Below are 23,431 nucleotides of genomic sequence, written 5' to 3' on the forward strand. Positions count from 1 at the left end.
TTCCCATGCCAAAAGTGTCTTTTAGATATCTTAAGATATATTTAGCTGCCATTAGATGTACCTTCTTTGGTGCACACATGAACTTGTAAAGTTTCTACAAATTCTATGTGATTAATTTGAGATAAAAGCTTCTCCTATTCTTGTTGAAGATGATCTTCCTTGTTATAAACTTGAGAGAAGAGATGTCAATAATATATTTATTATTCTGAAATCTTTTATATCTGCAAGTGTTCAAATAGGGCAGACTTGCTTAAAGGAGCAGACTTTATGTTCTTTATGTGTCCTTTAACTACAACCATACCCCACATAAACAAGGTAACCAAAGGGCATGTCCCTTGAAGGGACATGACCCTATCTAGGTCGGCCCTATTGTTATTCTCATAATCGGCGTTCAAGGAGTAATAGTCTTATTTGTTATTCAAACTAACTAAGACTTAGTTAAGTTAGAACTTAAGTACCATAATCCAAGGGAGACACCGATCATGCCTAGAATAGAACAATATATATATATATATATATATATATATATATATAGGTCTACCATGCAAGAATAGATCTGAATGATCTGTGCAATCAGATCAATGTGAGATCAAGTTACAGATTTAACAGAATGGCTCAAGGTGTTAGTAGCATAACATATATCAGGACGAGTATTCACCAAATACATTAAGGATCCAATAATTTGCCTGTAGTGAGTAGGATCCGTAGATTCAGGGTTAATCATATCATCCTTCGGTTTGTGCAGGATGACTTCCATAGGAATAGTAGCTGGTTTACAATCCATCATTCCAAATTTTGTCAAAATATCAATAGTATATTTTCCCTAATTTAGAAAAATGTAGTTCTCTTTTTGCCAAACTTCTAGTCCTAGGAACTAGTGGAGAAGACCTAAATCTTTCATATCAAACTCTGCTATTAGTTCTTGTTTGCACTTCTTTATAAGATGTTCTTCACTTGTTATCAACAAATCATCAACATATAATACAAGAATAATCATGTCATCACCATCTATCTTGAAGTATAAGTTAGGATTAGCTTAATTCTTAGAGTACCCTAACTTTGTTAGATAGTTGTCTATTCTTTCATACCATGCTCTGGGAGCTTGTTTAAGACCATATAGTGCTTTCTTCAACTTAAGCACGTAAGATTTTCTATCATGAGTGAAGAACCCTTTTGGTTGCTCAATATAAGCTTCTTCAATTTCACCGTTTAAGAATGTTGTTTTAACATCCATTGATGAACTTTCCATCCTTTTGCTATTGCCAAGATAGTCCTAACAGATGTGTATCTAGCAACTAGGGCAAATGTTTTTTCATAATCAATACCTTCTTTCTATGAGAAACCGCATGCTACAAATCTGGCTTTGTATTTTTCAATGCTGTCGTCAAGTGCATGGTTGGTTTTGAAAAGCCATTTAGAAGAAATAACTGATTTGTTTTTAGGTCTAGGTACAACATCCCATACATCATTTTTTAGTATTGAATTATATTCTTCAATCATTGCTTCTTTCCAAAGTTTGCTTGATAAGGCTTCTTCAACATTTGAAGGTTCTGATTTGATAAGTTCAGTTAATAGTGCTACATAACAAGACTGATTTCTTGTCCTCTTGCTTTCTCTGATTACTTCATTAGGTTCAACATGATTCTCTTCTATCATTTTTCTAGCCCAAAGTGGCCTCTTTTTATTGTTAGCATTTTCAATATTCTCAAGATTTGAAATAGTCGATGAAAGAGGTTCAATATCAATCTCCCTCTCATTTTCTACTAGGTGATCTTCATCTATTTTAGTGACAGGTTTTGTATATGATTCATTAATGTTCTTAGAAAGGTTGAAGACAATATCTTCTTCAAATTTAACATCTCTACTGATCTTAATTCTTCTTTGACCCAAAACATAGATCCTGTAGCCTTTGGTTGTTTCACTGTATCCAATGAGTATTCCCTTCTTTCCAGATGGTTCTAGTTTTGTTATTTTCTCTTTAGGAATGTGAATATAAACAGCACACCCAAATATTCTTAGGTGACTTAAATCTAGTTTGATGCCTGTAAATACTTCTTCAGGAGTGGTGTTTCCTAACACTGAGTGAGGACATCTATTCTGAATGTATATTGCAGTGTTAGATGCTTCAGCCCAAAAAGAAGTATGGAGATTTTGGTTGTGAATCAAAGCTCTAGCTGATTCAATAATTGATCTATTTTTACGTTCTGCAACTCCATTCTGTTGAGGATTATATGGTACAGAAAACTCCCTCTTAATCCCAACAGTAATGCAAAAAAAATTGTAAATTTCAGAGATGTATTCACCTCCATTGTCTGAATTTAGTATTTTTATTTTCTTTCCTAACTGATTTTCAACTAGAGCTTTGAATTCTTTAAATTTTGATAATACTTCCCTTAATTCCTTTTGTTTGAGGAAGTAGATCCAGTTTCTTTGAGAACAGTCATCAATAAAGCTTACATAATAGAGACACCCATTTAAAGATGGTACAAACATAGGACCACATAGGTCAATGTGAATAAGTTCAAGTATAGATTTGATTTATGAATACTTTTATGAAAGGATTGCTTGGTGCTTTTGCCTAGGTTACATCCTTTGCAAATGTCTAAGTGATCAGATTTGAGACTAGGTAATCCTTTTACAATTTTTCTTATTGATAACAATGCACGGAAATGAATATGTTCTAATCTCCTATGCCAAAGTTCAAAAGAATTTGAAGTTTCATGACTTAGGGCTAAATTTTGTTGATTACAAAGTTTATATAAACTTCCACCTCTGAATCCAACAGATATAGCTTTCTTGATGTTAGAATTCTTTGGCCAAGATAGAACTCTATCTTAATCAGCAAGGGCCAGAGATAGAGACCAAATTTCTTTTTATGCCAAGGTACATATAAAACATTTTTAAGTTGGAGAGTAATACCTGAATTTAGATTAGTTAAGCAAGACCCAATACCTTTAATCGGATGAGTAGAATTATCTCCAATTGTTACTTCTTCTGAGGAGTATTTTGAGAAGCTTTCAAATTTGTCTCTAAAGCCTGTAATATGTCGACATGCTCCACTATCTATAATCCAAGTGTTTTTCCTTGAGTTTAATTCACTTGAGATAGCTAGATAAAATATAAGGATTTCTTCTTTTTCCTCTTTCTCCTCTTTGACTTCTGCTAGTGCTGCTTGAATCCTTTTTCATTCTGGGTAGAAGTTGTGAGAGTGACCAATTTTGTCACATTTGAAGCATTTTACTTTTGACCAATCTCGTTTCTTATAAGGTTTGTCAAATTCCTTCTTACTATGTTTGAATTTTCTTTTCTTGTTTGAATTTGCATGTAGAGCTTGAATGACTCCCTCTTGATTTATGCTTAATCCTCTCTTGAAACTAATCTTAATTCTTCATGAATGCATTCATTTTTGAGTAATTCAAACTTAGGAGGTTTGGGTCGGGAGCTTAGACCCTGAATGAAGGTTTCCCAAGATAGAGGAAGTTCTCTTAAAGCTATCATGCTAAGTTCTTTGTCATCAACTTGATTTTCAATTGCTGCAAGTTGATCTTTTAATTCAAAAATTCTTAGAAAGTAGTACGTAATTGACTCTCCATTATTCATCTTTATGTATAGAAGATTTTGCTTTAAAGTTAGCAATCTACTTGTATTATTGATTTCAAAAGTGTCCTTAATGCTAGAGAACATCTCAAATGCAGTTTTAAGACTGGATATAGAAGGGAGAATATGATCCTTTACGGGAGTCTATAATAATTTTCATAGCCTTGTTGATGTGTCTTTTCCATGTCGTTTTATCCGGATCATTTTCAGGAATGGATTTGTTTGATGCTATGTCTATCCTCTAATCTATGCTCCTTCAAGTCTATCCTCTAATCTTACATGATTAACCATCTTGATTTTGAGGATAACATTAAATTTTATAAATCTGAGATTTTAGATTAAATTCTGAATAATAGAGTTTCTTATCAGGATAGCTCTGATACATTGTTAATGCATAGGATCTCTGATAGAAATAAACTATATTTTCAGACTGTGATTAATCAGATTACTTACTTGATCTCAGATTGTGGATTGCTGATCTTCAACTTCTGAATAGTATTCTATGCTTGGAGAATCTTCTACTTGAATGAGGATTGATAATTTGTTCTTCAATAATCTGCAAGATAGAAAGATCGCTGGGACTGCATGTATGACTTGTGATTGATATATGATTAGTCCCCACCGATGCAATGATAATATATATCCAACAAAGACTCATGTCCCTGTAGGGGCATGACTCTATGTGGCCAAAGGGTCATGACCCTAGGTGGGCATAACTACTCGTTTATCCTTTAATAATAATGCATTACCAAGTTAATGATCGGCAGTGGTAATCACGCCTGATACAGATTATAACCAATGTGTAAAACCCTGTAAAGATTCTGCAACTTCTTTAAATCAGACTTCTATTCGCTTCGTCGAATGCTGATAATGGTCTTCTAAGTTCTGAATATTGATGAAGTTTATACTTATAATCCTGATCTGAGAATTATATAAATCTGCAAGTAGAACAGTATGAAAATTTTCTTGAGGAAATAGCCTTAGAGTGAAATGTTTGAAGAACACTTAATTTCTTTGATTCTGATACAAGAAGGAATAGTCGATTTTTGATCTGATATTAGAGAATATCTCAGCACTATCGATTACTGAATAATGATGCTTGGAGGAGCAGACTGAATATGTTTGTGTGTCCTTCAAATCTGCATCACTATCCCTCTAAGTATCTAGACAAGGAGACATGACCCTTAAAGGCCATGACCCTTCCCTTAATCGGTTTGTATGTCTCTTCCTAAAGCCGGTGATATACAAACTAATCTAATATTAATTAGTGACTAACACATTGTGTTAGTTTACTTATTTAATATCACAATTATTCAGTAAAGTCGCCGCCTAGATGGAAGAGGAGGGAACACATACAAAAGGCCATTCGTGGATACTTAGGACTGAGAAGAATACGTGCGGTCTGCACTTTCAGACCTGGAGATTATCAGGTTATTAAATTTAACAAAGCCAATATGAATCGGTGATAGTAATATGTTCAACAACAAGTGGAGCCTGATCTGAATCGGAGGCAGTAATATTAATTGCACACACATATATATATCTATACACATGCACATATGTGTGTGTATATATATAGGTATATGTATCTGCTATTCTTACCTTCAATATAATCATAAAACCAGATTCAAATGTTCAGTATTACTTTGACTGAAGCTATACTTCAACATGTTTCATGAGTAGTGGTTCAAAAGAACCTATCTCCCATGAGAATGAATGTAACACTTAGCACACATTGCATCTAGGTGATGCTCATAGAAGTCAAGCACTGAAACTTTCGAGAGGTCACGCATCCCAGTACTACCCCAGCTCAAGCATGCTTACCTATGGTTTTCTTCCATGCTTAAGCCCGCTTTGATTGTAACCCCATTTGGAAAACCTTCAACAAGTGTTGTGACAATCATAAATCCCATCGACCAATTGATGTGAGCACTAATCGTCTCACGTTCAATACAGATGTGGTTTTTGATGAAGGCAATCCCTTTGTGCTCTCTTCTCCTATCCACAATCCTAGGGATCAGCTTATGAAGAAAAGAAATTTGGGAGTCACTCTTCTATTTGCTTCACATGAAGAGAGAGATTTTGAAGATTCTAAACCTCATCAGGTGGAATCTCCCAGGCATGATATTGTACCACTAGATTTCCCTTGAGATGACCTAGATCAACATCGGGATGATTTCAATCCAAGCAGCCCAAGTCATGATGATTGTCCTGATTTGGAAGATGGTTCTACTCCTCAGCCTAAGAGGTCGGAAAAGCTTACTGGTCGTGTTAAAGTAGATCATCCAAAGGCGAGAGCAAAAGAAATTAAAAATTGCTCTCCGTGACCATTTGAAGTGTTTATGAGCCTCAAACTTATTAAGACATAAAAGTGATACTTGAATGGGAACATGCTATGGAAGTTGAGTATCATCTGAAGAACAACACTTGATTCTTGTCAAATCTTCCACCAAGGAAGAAATCCATTTGCTGCATATGGATCTATAAAGTGAAGTACAAGGCTAATGGAGCTCATGATAAGTACAAAGCATGGTTGGCGATTGAGGGGTTTCTGTAGAAAAAAGGCATTGACTATGAGGAAAACTTTGCTCATATAGCAAAAATGAGCACCATCCGATTGGTTCTAGCCATTACAGCATAGTGTCGTTGGAAAGTCCATGAAATGGATGTAAAGAGTGCCTTCCTCAGTGGTGATTTAGAAGTCTATATGTTGCAGCCTCATGATTTCAAAGTTGTAGACAGAGAGGGCTGGGTATGCAAACAGGTCAAGGCTTTTTATGGCCTCATGCAGCCCCCCAAGGCTTGATACATCAAAATCGACACCTATCAGGTTGCATAGGGTTTTCACAGAAGTTCATCAAATCCACACTTATTGGTAATGTTTGAGATGATGAAGTTATTCAAGGTAGATCATTCAAAGGCAGGAGCAAAAAAGAATGTAGTCAATTTTGCTCATCTGGCCAACATTTAGCGTGCTTATGAACCACAAACTTATTTAGAGGTAAAACGGATGCCTGATTGGGAAAAGACTATGGGCGATGAGTATCATAATCTTCTGAAGAACAACACTTGGCTTTTGTCAAATCTTTACACCATCCAATTGGTTATGGCCATTGCAGCACAATGTTGTTGGAAAGTCCATCAAATGGACGTGAAGAGTGCCGACCGCAATGGTATTTCGAGAAAGGAGACTATATGTCACAGCCTTTTGGCTTCAAAGTTGCCAGAAAAGAGGACCAAGTATGCAGACTAGTCAAGGCCCCTTGTGGCCTATAGCAAGCCCCCAAGGCTTGGGTACATCAAGATTGATACCTTTTTGGTTGCACAGGGATTTCACAAAAGTCCTTCAAATTCAAACTTGTGTGTCAAAAGCACTAGCAATGACAAAACAATCTTGTCATCTATGGCGATGATATTATCATTACTAGTAGTGGGGCACAGTTCTTTGAGCAAATCAAATTAAATTTGTCTCAACATTGGATATGACTGATTTGTTACTTTTGTCTTATATACCTTTCCGAAGGGGTGACTCAAGCGTCACGCACCTATACGGATACTACTCTACCCGTCGTCTACACTATACATTTACTGACAACAGTGTAGAGGTTGGGCAAACAAGTGGCAGCATTTCATTTCTCGGTTGAAAAATGCCTGATGCTTGGTAGATAAGTTCAGGATAGCTAATTGCAAGCATTCATCTACAGCTATGGAGAAAGTGATGAAACTCTCAGCCAAATCAGATTCACTTGTGGTGAATGAATCATCTTTCAAGCAACTAGCGAGCAACCTAATCTATCATACAATCACTAGACATGATCTAAGTAGTGTTGTAAGCTACATATCTCATTTCATGGCAACTCCCCTAAGGCAAAACATTAGGTTGCAGCCAAGTGTGTAGTGAGATATGTGAAAGGGACCCTAGACTATGGCATTCTAAACAATAGAAGCAATGATCTTCAGTTGATTGGTTTTACAGACTCCGATTGAGCAGATTCTATTGATGTTGGGAAGTCTACTTTTGAATTTGTTTGTCTTCAGTTTTCGTAGAGGTCCAGTCAGATGGACCAGTAAGAAACAACAGGCAATAGTTGTTTCCTTGATAGAAGCAAAATATCAGGGAGTTGTTAAAGCAATATGTGAGGCAGTATAGCTGCAGAGGATGCTTTCTAACATGAAAATGTCTCAAGCGGGACCTTCACCCTTGTTTTGTGACAATCAAAGGGTGCTAAAACTTGCAAAGAATCCAATCTTCCACAAGCCAACCAAACATGTAAAGCTCTATTGCCATTTCATCAGAAAGCTTGTTGAAGATAGAACAGTGATGTTGCAGCATGTTCCAACAGAGGAATAGATTGCACATACCCTCACCAAGTCTCTAAGCCCAAACAAGTTTGTAAGGAGCAACTTGGTGTACTTAATAGAATGACCATTAAGGAAGGGTAATACAGTAGTATTGTTATATTTCTTATTTAATGGTCACTTAATTACTTTAGTTAGTTTAGCTAGTTTCTATTTTTGCTTTAAGTTCATGATTGTTTCTTTTAGAAACATCGTTGTTGTAATTCCTTTAGATGGAGGTTTCCATCTCCATTGTGAACACAATGAATCATCATTTCAAAAGCTACCTCCACACTCATGCATGCAACAAATCCCAATGTTATATCCCTTTAAGTTGTTTGAAGTTTGATGTGTCATTTTCACAAATTGTGAACTTGTAAGGTTTAGAAAACTTCAGCAGCATGTAACTCTCTTTACAATTTACGATAAGCTCACAAAAGTAACATTTTTCCTCCCCTATGACAATTGCAAAATGTTACTACACATAGCACCTTTATATCAGTATGTTATAGCCATTATAATACATCCAATCTTAACATGTAGAACTCAGATAAATAGCAGACTGAAAATTTCTAAACTTAGACCAAGTAAAAAAAAACCCAAAGGGTACAAAATTTGAACAATATATGGGGTAATTTCAAAAACTTCCACTCAGAGGATTCCAAATGGTGACTCTAATTCAAAAATTGGCCTCTTGTTTGGCTGACAACAGAAATAAGAAAGGTTATCCCACATTTCCAGGATGTGGATTCTTTTTCCCAAAATTAGGAATGGCTAGGGGACAGCAAAAAGGACAACTAAACAAATATAGGATGGTTATAAATGAAGTGCTGAGTTTCATTAGGGTATGCTGGTCAATCAAATTGTAGCCTTGAGCATGTGGGCAGGCTGGGAAACAAACCTCAAGAAGCCAGAGAGGTAAGACAGTGCCCTTACTGTGTCACAATTTGATCTCAAGCTCCTATAATCTGCGAAATAATATTCTGGATTTGTCATTCTTGCAGAAGACCTAGGAACAAGGATCTGAAGGTGATTGGATAGGAGGCGCAGAGCTGCAAAATTGGTACCACTGCAAAGATGCTCTTATCACAGACTGTGAGGAGCAAACATATTCAATTAGAAGGGCAATGCAGATGCCAACACCTGTCACTAAGGCAGCTGTAGTGGAACTATCAATTACCAGCTGCATATTTTGTCATAACATCAAATGGCAACAGATATTACCTTATGTAGGGCTAAATAGAAAATCTGTATAAAATTGTAAATTAGTCTTTCAGTAAAATACAATCACATTGCTTAAATCTGTCATTGGATTTGAACTGAGAGACATAGTCTTCCTGCATGTATAGCTGATTGAATTTAGAGATATTTTCCAGAAAATACATTTTGCATTAATTCACAGATCTGTTTTCCTGATAACTGTGGGATATACGCTTGAAATTGATTAAATATCTAGACAACCGGCCTTAGTATCTTTCACACAGAGAGGTTGGGCCTTCTAATTTTGTGCAGCTTGTGACAAATTCAGCTCATGTTTGTAAGTTTTCTGGTTTTGACATATTTTTTGGACTCCATATTGTATACATGCTTCAAATAATGCTTTGAAAGACATTCGCAAAACAGATTGGTTGAAGTTAGCAATGGCAGAGGCTAGAGACATACAAATGTAATACCAATCCCCTATTCAGCCCTACATAAGGTGCTGCCTGTTTCCATTCAATGCTATGACAGCATATGCAGCTGGTAATTTATAGTTCTACTACAGCTGCCTAATTGGCAGGTATAGGCAGACAATCAGATTGCTTAAATTCTGTCAATAGATTTGAACAGAGAGATATAGTCTTCCTGCATGTATTGGTGATTAAATTCAGAGATATTTTCCACAAAATATAATTTGCATTAATTCATTGATCTGTTTTTCTGATAACCGTGTGGATGTACTCTTGAAATCAATTAAGTATCTAGAGAACCACCAGTGGTATCTTCACAAAGAGGAGGTTGGGCCTTCTAATATTGTGCAGGTTGTGACAAAGTAAGCCTTCTAATGTATCTCTGGAGCCTTGAGGGAAGAGAACCTCAGATGGGAACCTTGTGGGAGCCTGCTTGTAGATAGTTTCCAAGTGCCCTATGACAAGGTTGATGTTCAGGAGAGAAGCAAGAAATTGGGAATTTTAAATGTTAACTACCAATTATATTATGAATCATTCATTGTTTCTTAATTCGATTTGGTTTAGATGCATAGTGATGTCTATTAATCATTAGGAATTGGCAGCTTCCTAATAGGGGACATCACTCCAGCTGTCATTCGTGGCTCAAGTTTCAACTTTCCACCCTCATGGTGTATTTGGCCATAAAATAAAACATAAGAACTTAAAACAACATATTAAGAAATATTAAAACTCCAAGAAGTGGCATTCATCAGCATGGGTTTGTTATAAGCTCTAAAAGATGAAATTAGACAATTAATCAGTTCCAAGATTCAAACAGCAGATGTATCAAATATTCACTGGTCAGGATCAAATACACAATATCATTACAGAAACAAGCCCAGTAGGTGAATAGTCATAAAGATATATCAGACCATGTATTCCATGAACAATTCCTGAAAACTGCAACAAAATTATCACCTTTCTAAACACATGAATTTATAGAATACTATTGAAATCTCCACATGTCAAACACAAAAGATTACAGTCAAGATAAAACCTCGGGATAAAGAAGCCTTGCTATATTGCATTTCTCTGATCGCAGAATAGCTTGCCAGGACTGCAAACACGTGACAAAGTTCCCCACAACAGGTTCGTTTGCACTTTGATCTTGGCTGGCACAATTCCAGCTGAAAAAATTACTACCTGGAAAGATTAGGCGCTGCTGATTAGCTGGAATATTATGTTTTCCCTGCAACATATGAGGAGGAAAACTTTTAGAAGCTGGATTCATCATCCTGAATGATAAAAACGAATACACTAAACAAAGAATATGACAATTATGATTCACATCAATAATATTCCTGACAATAATGCCCCCTCAAATGAAAGAAACAATATTTAAGAATTATTAAACTACTTAAACCCAACAGATCAGATATCTTGCATTTGCAAACATCTGTGTTTTAAACTTCCAGGTTTGAACCATTTTGGGCTCACCACTCTAGTTAAGTTTTTTCAATACTTTTTCAACCATTGTAGATCATTCAAGGTTCTTTCTTTCTATGGTAACTTGTACCGACTCCCAATGACCTAGTACGGTTGTTTGTGAGCATTCATATATTTCTTTCAATTTTTTGTGGGCAAAGCTTGTCAAAACCATTTAGAAGGATTCTTGAGAGAGCACAACCGGAAGTATGTTGTGAAAGAATAAATATGGAAGATAGTAAAAACAATTATAACAAAAATTGTGTTGCCAAATCCAGCTGCAAACCAGATGGACCAATGTTCAATTTGAACATGATACATGATCCAAATCTGATCCACCTGCAAGTGCAAGAGAGTGGGATTGGATTCATCCAAGCAAATGGAAGAAGGATCCAGAGGAACCCAAGGGAATCTAATCCCTTGCAATTTTTAGATTTCTTGTTTTGCATGTTTTTCCTGCTTTGGCTGACCTGGAAGCCCTAAGATGGATTTCAAGCCCTAAAAGTCACTTCCAAAACATTTCAAACACCAATACAGGTTCATTCCAATTCATTTCCATTGCAAAAAAACAAATATCATTCCAAAAAGAGAACTTTCATTTTTCTTTGTTGAATCAACAAAGAAATCTGAAGATTGACCTTTGAACATTCTAAAACGGTTGCATTGGCAATCCTATGTATTTGCAAGTGTCCATTAGCTGACAAAAGAATCATAGAAAAAATGCAAAAGAAGAGTCAACTATAAAGTATATTTAGATCTGTTCGAAGCAGTCACTCTCATCTCAGACATTGAAGAGTTCGCATGATCGTTACAAAGATCATTGGAGCTTGTATAATTCACAGAAGGAATCAGTCATTTATATTGTACTCAACAAAAATTGGGAATTGGTAACTAGGGTATGCCCCTTTTAATAATGTAATAACAAAAAACTTTGGTCCTAGGCAAGACTGGAGGTTTTCTTCTCTATTCTTTCCTACCAATGCCCATTTGAACGAAGATACTCTGTCGTATTTTTTTTATTATTAAATTAATATAATCAAAAGCTTCAGCCGTTTACCGATCAAAAAAAAGAAAAAAATCATAGAAAAATATTTTACAAAGAGGTTAACTTTTTTTAATCTTTTCGTCCAATTTTCTTCTACAAATTTTGCTTTGTTTTTCTTTCCCTCTTCAATAAATGCTAAGCAACCGGAAACATGGAATTTCATCCATGAAATTCAGATTTTAGCGAACTTTTACTCTTTCTGAACTTCATCCAAATTTTATGATATTTAATAAAATATTATTTTATTTTAAAATGATATTAAGTTATTGAGTTAAATTATTTAGCAATGTCAAACCACTTTGACAATTTTAAGGATATATTTCTTCTATTTAAAAATAAATAAATTTATAGAAGGTAAATTTAATATTTCATTTTAAAATGATATTAAGTTATTGAGTTAAATTATTTAGCAATGTCAAACTACTTTGACAATTTTAAGGATATATTTCTTCTATTTAAAAATAAATAAATTTATAGAGGGTAAATTTAATGCTGTAAGGACCATCCTCGTATGTAGTTATCAATATGAATTCTCCATTAAGACCGTGATAGGAGATTAAAATGAATATGAAGTAACGTTTTATGTTGTGAATGTCCTAACGAAATTGAGATCAATTAATACATCCATATTTTAATGCTCAGTGATTCTAGAACTACTACATTTTCTCAGCTGTTTAAATATTAAAATTTTACTAATGATGATACGAATCATTTTCACCTGATGATAAGGGTGTTGATTTGATACCTCGATGATTAAGTTTTATGCTTCAGATAGTTCAGTATTCTTTAATTGGTGTTGTTATGATAATTAGGTGTATGCATGCCTAACGATGATTATTTTGGTACTTTAATCTGAATTAAAGAATAAGTTATGTTATATTGATTATGTGATTTTGGACGATTAAACGTAGGTAGAAATGAATTAAATAGTTGATTTTATAGAAGATTCATCTTCTTATTTATGTAACCATCTAGATAGTTTTTTTTAATATATATGCATGTGATTTTCTTGAGCTACTAATGTGTGCAATTAGTGTGCAGGATATTTAACCGGGAAACCTAATGGAAAGACGGAACAGAACCCCTTGTTAATTTGTGTTATTTTTGAATTGTCTTTCTTTGAAGGCTGTTAATTGGTCTTACTATTCTCCTAGCTTTTGTTTGGTTTCTATTAAGTCTTTAAGCCCTAAAAATATTAAATTTAAGTATCCTAGGGGTAAGGGTACGGATTGGAAGTACTTTCCACCCCCTTAGCCTCTTTGGTTGACTTTTAGGGTCACTCAAAAACCCTACTTTTGGTTGGTTGCGAAAATTGATTTGTCTCTGTCATGAGTTGGTGACTCAAACTCCACCTTGGGGTTACCTAAAGTCTAGTTGAGTTAGGATCATACTAGAGGCATCTTTGAGAAGTTTTGGTTGTTACCCAATCTCTAGCTTTTTAGAGAGAAGTTGGAAGATTGAAGAAAATGAAAGATAAGCTCTTCTCAACTTGTCATTTTACCATAACTTTTTGTGAAGATAGGGTTCTTCACTCTTTGATCATGTTCTTCATATTGTTCATACTTTGATTCATGCATAAGGCATCGTGTTGTTCTTGTATTGCTTGCATGTGTGTTGAGGTTGTTTGGGAAGGGATCTTAACTTGTTCTTGGGTGTCATTCTTATGCTTTGCTTGAAATTTTAAAGAGTTTTCATGGGGATTGTTTTGGCATTACTCACCCTTGGATAGGGAAGAAGTGGCCAAGTACGGGGGAAGGATCTTAGTTGGACCTCAATAGTGTAGAGTCTCCTCTCATGGTGAGAAGAGGGAAAGAGGGTAGGGTGTATGGGCCCCTACTTGTCATCACATTCCTTGTATGAAAATTTGAATTCTTGAAGAAGGGAAAGAATGAAAACCCTTGTTATATTGACCTCGAAAGGGCATTTGTAAAAGAATGGAAGTTCTCGAATTTTAGCCTCGAAAGCGCTATGATATGGTATGGTGATTGACATCTCCTATTGAGAAAATCCACCTCCCCCCCTATTTTGGTTTAATGTTGAACCTATTTTGCAAAACCAGGTTGGAGATGCATGCTTGAATTGTTCATCATATTATGTTGTTTTACCTCCGAGTCAGTTCTTGTCCTTCCCATGGTTCCCTTGGTGCATTGGAGATATTGGAAAAGACCTCTTGTGAAAGGCATAGAAGAGAATTCAATTGAATTGTAACATTATGTAAAAATGTATTTAAATTTTGATGTATTTGGCAAAGATGTTGGGTTTTCTTACTGGTTCTTTCCCGATGGAGCCTTGAACCAGGTTGATTAATAGAAGAGAAAAGATTGAAAAACTTTCTTGCATTGTATCTTATGTTATTCAAATCTTGCAAATGTGCGTAGATAAATAGATTAAATGGTGATGATCAACTATGTAATTTTCAAGTTTAAATATGTTGTGAGAGAAATTAATGTTATGATTGGAACTTCAAGTCATTATCATGATTATTAGGAGATAACATAGTCTTACATTATGGTTTAAACAATATCTAAACTCGATAATCGTCAACATTAGGGAGAAAGATAACATTCCCCTTTGATTAAATAGATGGGTTGCAAACTTCCGACACCTAAAAGAGAAGACTTAGCATCCCCTTAAAACTAGAAATATGAACTTTACTCAAAAATTCGCATTCAGAAAAATATGGTCTTAAAAAAAAATAACCCCCAGGAGCAATAATGCTCTCTGGATTTTGTATTGAGAAACAAAAAAATTCATCTCTTGCTGAACACAGAGAATATTCTAATCAGATTCCTTTAGAAAATTGAGTTACTAAATTTAACTAATATCAAAAGGATTTTTATACAAATAAATAAATACATAAATTAAAATATCTTATCTAGCCTAAGTCTATCCTAACACTCAACAACAAAACTTTTTAGTAATTACTACCCTATAATCCTATCTAATCACCCCTCACGCACCATGCCTTTATCTAGGCATAACATGAGTAAGAGTCATCAACAAAGTTGATGACATCACCATGCGCAGGAGGCAAGGCCAATGGGTTTGGAGGACGACTTTTTAGGGGGGGCAGGTTCATTCAATGTAAAACCAAGTTGCACTCTTATCATTTAATTCTTTCCTTTCTCCATGTTGTCTAGCTGCCTAAATCTGCTTGCTGCATTTTGCTGCCAGGGTCAGCGTATGGGAGTGGACCCTTGGGCAGAGAGGCCATTTAGTTATAGGGTTTTGGGAAACGTAAGCCACAAGTGGGGTTTGAAATGCAAACATAGCTATAAATAATTTTGAAAACCTTGTCCTTTGAAAAGACGTCACCCCTGTACCCCCACCACCATGATTCGCAGCTCCAGACCTGCTCACGCACATGGGGAGGAGTCAGTCCTGCTTTGGTCAATGCACAATCTGCTTGGAAAGCTTGCGCAGGCGCTTTAAAGCGCTTAGGTATAGGATTGGACGTGACATGAGGTTTAAGGAAGTTTCAGGGGGGTGGTTAAGGAGTATGATTGAGTACGATTAGGGAGATGGTATGTGTTGGTATTATTGTTAGGATAGTTAGGAGGTCAGGTGTTTAGGAAGTGTTAGAGTTTTTAATAAAATTGGGAATAAGGGCTATTAAGAGTCTTGTTTTGAGTAGTTTTATTTATACTTTAGGAAATTTAAATTCATATGTTATAAATTTTAGTTTTAAGTTAGTAGTAATATGTGTTTGTTAAAAGTAGTAAAGTTAATAGATAGAAATTAGTATAATTAGTAATAAAGCTTTTTTTTTGTTTTAGTATATAAAAAAAAAGAGAAAGAAAGATGTTAGCTTTAATAGTATTAGTTAGTAGAATGTTTAGGTTAGTTATTTTTTAAAATAAAAAAAGGGGTAGTCATAGTTATTAGCTTTTAAATTGTTTTTCAAATAAAGTTTTAATTTTTTTTTGGTTAGTTATGATTACATATTTCAATTGTTACATTTTAAATATTAGAATGTATTTTAAGTATTTGTTATTTTAGATTTTGTGTTAATTGAGTATAGTTAGATATTTTGTTAAGAAATTAAATTAGTACTTTATAAAGTTGTTAGTATGTTTAGAGTGTTAGGGTTATAATTGGTAGTGGTGTTAATAAAGTTTAGCGATTTTATGAGTTGTTAAGATTAGATGGTTATCGTTCTTGAAATGGATTTAGTATTGGTTTAAGAATAATTTACTTTAAGTTATAGATATATTTTATCTTTGAAGATTCAATTAAAGCTATTTGATCATATTATTATTGTAATTTCCATGGCGGCGTCTAAGGGTTAGTATGTGTTATGTTATTGTGCAGAGGTTTTATAGGTTAGATTGCTCGATGTCTTGATTGTTGTTTTAGGATTACACTCTAGGATAAATGGTTGACATATATGATTTAATGAAGAAACTTTAATGTTTCAATTAATTCTAATAGGTTATGCTAATAACCAGGAATCGAGTGCTAAGGAGATAAGTCAACTCCTTGAAGATGTAAACTAGCTCACCTAGGGGTTGTGTCAGCACTCCGAATGAATATGAGATAACTTGATATACTAACATAACTTATGAAATTATATAAACTTAATAATGTGGTTTATGAAATGGTCAAGTAAAGTTGATTCAACCTTCAGCTAGGGGTTGAACCCGAATGTACCCTGGTAGCAGGTGAAATCTCAAGGCTTGGTCTGAACAAGATGTATCAGTTGTATCTTGGCTTGAGTGCTCTGAATCTGAGCAGTTTGGTTGAAGGGTCAACCTTGCATCTAAATGAACGTAATCAAACTCCCTTAAAACCCTTGGTCAACCTTCTCTAACTTCAGAGGTAACATGTATTGAGCATAGTGGTTATTTAACTTCAAAAAAAAATTTGTTGGTGTGTTTTCGGTCGAATTTTGGGCATGACAAATGCCATTTTTTTTTTGAAATTTTACTCTTGACGAATTTCATCTGAATTTTATGATTGACGAACTCAAATTCAAATTCAAACCTTGTGACTTAGAATGAATGTATCAAAAGAGCTAAGTTTTATATATCTATTTTTGGTTTTTAAAATATCAATTTATTTTGAATGTGTTTATAAAATTTCTTGCCATTTGAATTACAATGACATCTAGTTCTAGTCATACACTAAATTCAAAACAGATCCAAGTTCTTCATTGTTGAAGTATATTGATATCATACAACCAATTCTATACAATCATGCGGTATATTTGGATTTGCCAAGGGTGTGATGATAGTCAAGTTCATACAGTTAGGTGAAAACCCATTTTTGTGGAATATCTAAACAAGACACAAAAACTTGCATTGGAAAGAATGGTGAATCTGTGCCATACAAGTGACTGCAAGTGATAGCATATATTACATAGCAAGAGCAATGGGTGAACTAGCAATTTGTATAGCAAATCCTCATTTGGGGAAAAAAATGTTGTAGTAAAGAGCCATCCACTTTCCACCACTCTTAAAACTGAAGAAGCCACAAGAAACAATAGACCAAACAGAGCTTTAGATATTGCATTTCCAAATAAGATTTATTTATGTATAGGCTTTGGCTTTCAATGTTGTTCACTCACCATATTATCAAGAAATGGTGAGAAACATAATGAAATTTCAATAGAGTGGAAAGGACTGAGTCGTGATGAGATGTGTGGCATATTATTGGAAAAAGAGGTCAAGATGGTAGAAGACCATTTTAAGTTCATATGGGATTCATGGGTCAAGACATAGGTGTCCATTGTTTTCAATGCTTGGAAAGATCCTAAAAGTTGGCCCTTGATCAACATCATAGGAGTGTCCCTTAAAAAAGCAATATAATTGAGAAGCCATGTATTGTATGGGGCAGGTGAAGAATGGGCTATTTATTGCTGTCATGTCCCTTTTATATATTGAGAATAGTTTACCAAAATAGATCTTACAATATGAGGAGCAAAAACTCAAAGTTATATCAAAAAGGATAACACGTCAAAACAGAGAAAGCTGAGGTACTCATTTTGACAAAAAATAGCATTTACTACGTATAGTAAGTCCCCATCAACTAAAACAAGTCAGTCAACTTTGATGCATACATTGAGACGAATCATTTATTTAATATTTATATCGTTTGAGCTCAATTAGTATATACTTTGGACAAATAAATATTAAATTCAATATTTATTTTTATAGGTGCCAACACACATGGGGCATTGGATTTCTCTAGGGCCAAGTGCAGTTAATTTTAGATTCCCTAGAGGGCCTTCAGGAAATAAGAAAATTACAAGGTGTGATCAAGAGTTACTAAATAGGACTCAATTCAAAATTCGAATTGGTTTCCCTCCTAAATCATGTTGAGGGGGTTTTTGGAGCTAAACTTGGGCATGCAACATAAAAAATCCAAAAATGATTCATTTACTCCCATTCAACATATCCCATTTGATCTCACACAACATGGAATCTGAATGGCTGATAAACCATTTAGAGTGGAGGGTTGTGTACTGGGTGTTCCTGAGTTCCATGGTGATCTTAGGTTTGGGAGACTGGGGCTTGTTGAGTGTAATCTCATTCAGAGGTTACCAATGTGCTCAAGCATTTGGTAGTTTTAGCAGTTAATGATAGCAGATGTCCAAGTTCTACCTTGCAGGTGTGATTTTGGTAGTTTTTACTTTTAGTGTTTTCATTTGATTTTTTATTCCCAGAAGTTATTATTGGAATTTGGGTGTATGGGCATGGATTTTTTGTTGTTTTGCTATTCATACCCTCTCTGCAGGTGCTATGTCATGCAGTGTAAATTTGGGAGCTCTATTTGTTTTGACAAGTCGCAGGTGAGGATTTGAAGCTGCAATTTTGGTTTGTAGGTTTTATTGGAATGGGACAGACTTTGTTGTCCATTTGCTAACATTTACTGTATTTTTCCTTATTTCATACACCAAGATCATTTGGTGCAAGTTTGGAATAATTTCTGGAAGTTTGTTTTGTGCAATTTAGGCATATCGAGTGTATCAAACTTAATAGTTTTTGTACAGAGATTTATATTGGCAATAAATATTGGTAAACATATGACTCCCAGAAGCCTATGCCATACAAATGATGTTACTTTGTATTATTTTCTTGAATGTCAAGTTTGGTGAAGTCTCAAGTTGACTTGAGAGTCAAAACAGGTGCATAGTTTGCAAGATTTCTGGTTAAATCTATGTGAATATTTTAATTTATTTTGAAAGAATAAATTCATAAGGGTTTTTTAAATATTTGCACCCCTTAATGCAAATCAAATAAATAATATAATTTACCTAAACTGGAACATTATATTGCTAATATTACGATCACAACAATTGAGAAATGGGAGCCTGTAACATTTTTCAAGTCATAACAAACAGAAAGAATTGTAAATCCATCAAGTTGTTGGTTTAGCAATGCTATTCACATATCTGTAAGAAACATTGTGTGGTCCACTCTCAATATTATGCTACAAAATATGAGGAATAAATTGATTGCATCAAAGAGTTGTATGCAACAGCTAAGAAGATTCAAATGTTCATCAACAATCACCTATGTTGCAAGGCATATTTAGATCATTCTCAGAACTGGAGCTGTTGAAGCAATGTAGTATAAACTTTTATATTTTAGTTTCAATTTAGTTACTTTAAAAAAAATTGCCAAGCTTAGGTACTTAAATCATAGTATGATTTTGTATTCTAATTCTTCTTTAAAATTTGTATTTAAATTTTTTATTTTTTATTTTTGAATAGGCTGTTAAGACCTATTAAGCCTCTAACACAATCATCTTGAGACAATTTGTTGAAGTTCGAGGACTGTCTAGAGTGGTCATTAATCGAACTTGGTCCATATAGAGACAAGGCAACATTGAGAGGGCAAGAATCATTTAGCAGGTGAATCACTCTCGATGGGATCTGCAGAGATCTTCTTTACTTTCACTAAGCCCATTTTTGAGTATGAATCGTTATACTAACATGGACAAGCCTAGACCGTCATAGTTGTAAAGGAGTGAGAACCTAAAAGATTTCTTCAAACAAGTCCACAGAATTATTTAAGAAAGATGGAGCATAATGAGCACCTTGCTAGATCTTGCCTTTTCATCAAGTCCATAATACTATAATGCTGAGATTCTTTCTCTGCAGATGGGGATTGTCCATGTAGAGATTTTTAAGTCCCTCATGGGTCCAAGGCATCATTTCATAAACTCTTTCCAAATCTTGATTTACAAGATTGAGTTCCTTAATTTATAAACTCAAATTATCAAAGTAATGAGGGTCTTCATGATAAGTTCAAGATGTATACACATAGTTGATGATGCTTCCATGGCCAAAAATCCCAACAAAGTTCTATATAATAAATTTGTATATTTTATCGACAAAGCTTTGCTTATAGGTCTTTTAATGTTCTTTTTTCTAATGTATAAATCTATCTTGATTTACATGACTGAGTTCCTTAATTTGTAAACTCAAATGGTCAAAGTACTGAGGGTCTTCATGATAAGTTCAAGATAGATACACATAGTATTATGGTAAAATAATGAATGTGTTATTTCACAGAGATCATAAATGATCTATCATCCATATATACAAGTATACATAAGAATGTTTCTATAACGAACAAAGAGAGAAAAATAGAACCATTTCAATGAGAGAAAGAAAAAGTTATCATATTGAACAAAGAGAATATGGAAACATAAAGAGGAGTGACCATTAGAAATAGAAGAAAATCCACAAAAGAGAGAAACAAAACTAGAGAAATTTAACTCTAATACCTTCCCTTAATGGTCAATCTAATTTCAAAACAAAAAACAATTCAAAGGAATCAGCTCTACGTGTTCTGCAATATTGGTTTCTAGAAGCATTGACTATGGTAGGACGAGTGTTAGTACCCAGAACAAGCGCCTCAAGGTGACAATACTTGGAGATAGTCATCATTTTGTGCTTCCAAGTGTTGTAGTTCTTTCCGTTGAATCAATAACAGCCTTCCAAGAGAAGATTGGTGAGAGATGCCATGACACTTTTTTTTTGCAAAATAACATGAATATTTGAAAAGGGACGAACTTCAAGGCAGATTGACAGAAGACCAAGAAAAAATGAAAGGATGCCTAGAAGAGAGCTCGAAAAGCCCACAAAGAATCTGAAATTAGTTTCTAAACCCATTGGCTCAAAAATTGAGGCACAAAAAACGATGCACCCAAAAAACAAAGATTGACCCAGTTAAGATCTGCAAAAACGAAACAAGGAATCTACAAAAAGTTTTTGAAAATGATAAATAATGAGTTTCGCAAGAAACACTAGCCATTTTTGTAAAAAAACAAGTGCATGCAAGTTTGACTGTTAAAAATGATGCAAAATAACTGCCTTCCAAGAGAAGATTGGTGAGAGATGCCATGACACTTTTTTTGCGAAAAAAATGAATATTTGAAAAGGCACGAACTTCAAGGCAAATTAACAGAAGACCTAGAAAAAATGAAAGGATGCCCAGAAGAGAGCTCAAAAAGCCCACAAAGAATCTGAAATTAGTTTCTAAACCCATTGGCTCAAAATTGAAGCACAGAAAATGATGCGCCCAAAAAAACGAAGATTGACCCAGTTGAGATTTGCAAAAACCCAACCAAGAATCTACAAAAAGTTTTCCAAAACGATAAATAATGAGTTTTGCAAGAAACACTAACCGTTTTTGGAAAAAAACAAGAGAAAGTGCAAGTTTGACTATAAAAAATAATGGAAAAACAAACACTGTTGGACGAAAATCAAAGATTGGGTTTAAAACACCCTAGACGCCACCATTGGCAGAAGATGTGTAGAAAAAGACATATTGAAAATGCCCAAAAACACCAAAAAGCGACTCATTTTCAAAGGAAGTTGGTCACGTGAGCAAGGGAAAGATAGATGACACACAAGTTGTAGGATAAAAGCCGCCCAGGGGAAAAAAAAGAAAAATAGAAACCCTGGACGAATTTTAGTAAAATATCCCTACAAACAAATTTATTTAACACACCCAAACGAAGGATGTTGAAAATCTCGAGTCTAAAATTTCATGAAGAAATTAAAGACTTTCAAAACATATTTCAAAAAATAACTAAGGAAATTTCAATAATGAAATTATTATTCTTCGAGAAAAATAGCTCTGACACCATATTATGGTAAAATAATGAAATGTGTCATAAAACAAAGATCATAAATGATCTAAATACACAAGCATACATAAGAATGTTTCTATAACGAACAAAAAGAGAAATAGAAACATTCTAAAGAGAGAAAGAAACATTTCATATTGAACAAAGAGAGAATACAGAAACAAAGAAGAGAGTGACCATTAGAAATAGAAGAAAACTAAGTTATTGATTCGGGTTCAAGTTCAAAGTTTGGGTTTGTGAGTTCGAGCAAAATAAAAAATCCCATTTGGGTTCGTGGGTGTGAGTGTGTATGTGTGTATATAAGAGAAACATGCATGGTTGCAAACAATGTCATTTCACAGTATGAATAATTGTTGCTTGATCATTGATCAATACCAAATGTCAACGATAAACATTAAATACTCCCTCAATCTATCTTCATGATTGTAAAGAAAATCATACATTGAATTACTGAATTGCAGGAGATAGACTACTTCATCAAATAATAAAGTTTGAAACATAATGGTAGATGACAAGTGTATAGTAGTTTATCAATGGTCATAGTATCAAATGCCCCTCAAGGGTCAAATGGATCATCAAAAAATGAGGGATCAATGGCTTCATCACCAGCTGCAACTATATCTAGAGATCCTCATCATTGGAACCCAAATTGGTTCCACTAGTCCCAGATGTTATATCATCCTCCTCCTCAACATGAGAGATTAGATGATTGAAATGTTTTTATTACGTTCCTTTTAGAGTTACATAAAAAAAAATTAAAAACACTCATTAAATTTGTTTTATTTCACATTTTGGACCCTATTACCCCGGGTCCTCCTAGGTTCGTCGTGGGTTTGTTGTGGGTTCGCCCAGATTCACTCCAGCAAGGACTCGGGCGAACCCACAATCCAAAAAAAGGACCCACGCAGACCCAGACCCAAATCCAGGCAGCAAGGGACAAATCCCGCTTCTTAGGAACTAAATCTACAGGAGAGAGAGGAAAAGAAAAGAGAGATTTAACTCGAAGACATAGTTTATGATGCTTCCATGGTCAAAAATGCCAACAAAGTTCTATAATAAATTTGTATTTTTTATCAATGAAGTTTCGTTTATAGGTATTTTAATGTTCTTTTTTTCTAATGTATAACTCCATCTTGAGTTACAAGATTGAGTTCCTTAATTTGTAAACTCATATGGTCAAAGTAATGAGGATCTTCATGATAAGTTCAAGATGGAT

At 34.5% G+C, this 23,431-nt stretch overlaps 1 protein-coding gene across 2 annotated transcripts in view; it reads right to left on the reverse strand.

Annotated features, from left to right (window-relative positions):
- Positions 1–23,431, reverse strand: part of LOC149554085 (uncharacterized) — a 105,349-nt gene that overhangs the window by 62,942 nt on the left and 18,976 nt on the right. For both annotated transcript variants that reach the window (XM_089789423.1, XM_089789422.1), the window contains exon 3: positions 10,642–10,833. In XM_089789423.1, the coding sequence (XP_089645549.1) occupies positions 10,642–10,833 (192 nt within the window). The remainder of the gene's footprint in view (positions 1–10,641; positions 10,834–23,431) is intronic.

Source organism: Cupressus sempervirens, chromosome 6, assembly GCF_028749045.1.
Source record: "Cupressus sempervirens isolate cs-2001-9-10 chromosome 6, ASM2874904v1, whole genome shotgun sequence".
In the NCBI taxonomy this organism is placed as follows: Eukaryota; Viridiplantae; Streptophyta; class Pinopsida; order Cupressales; family Cupressaceae; genus Cupressus; species Cupressus sempervirens.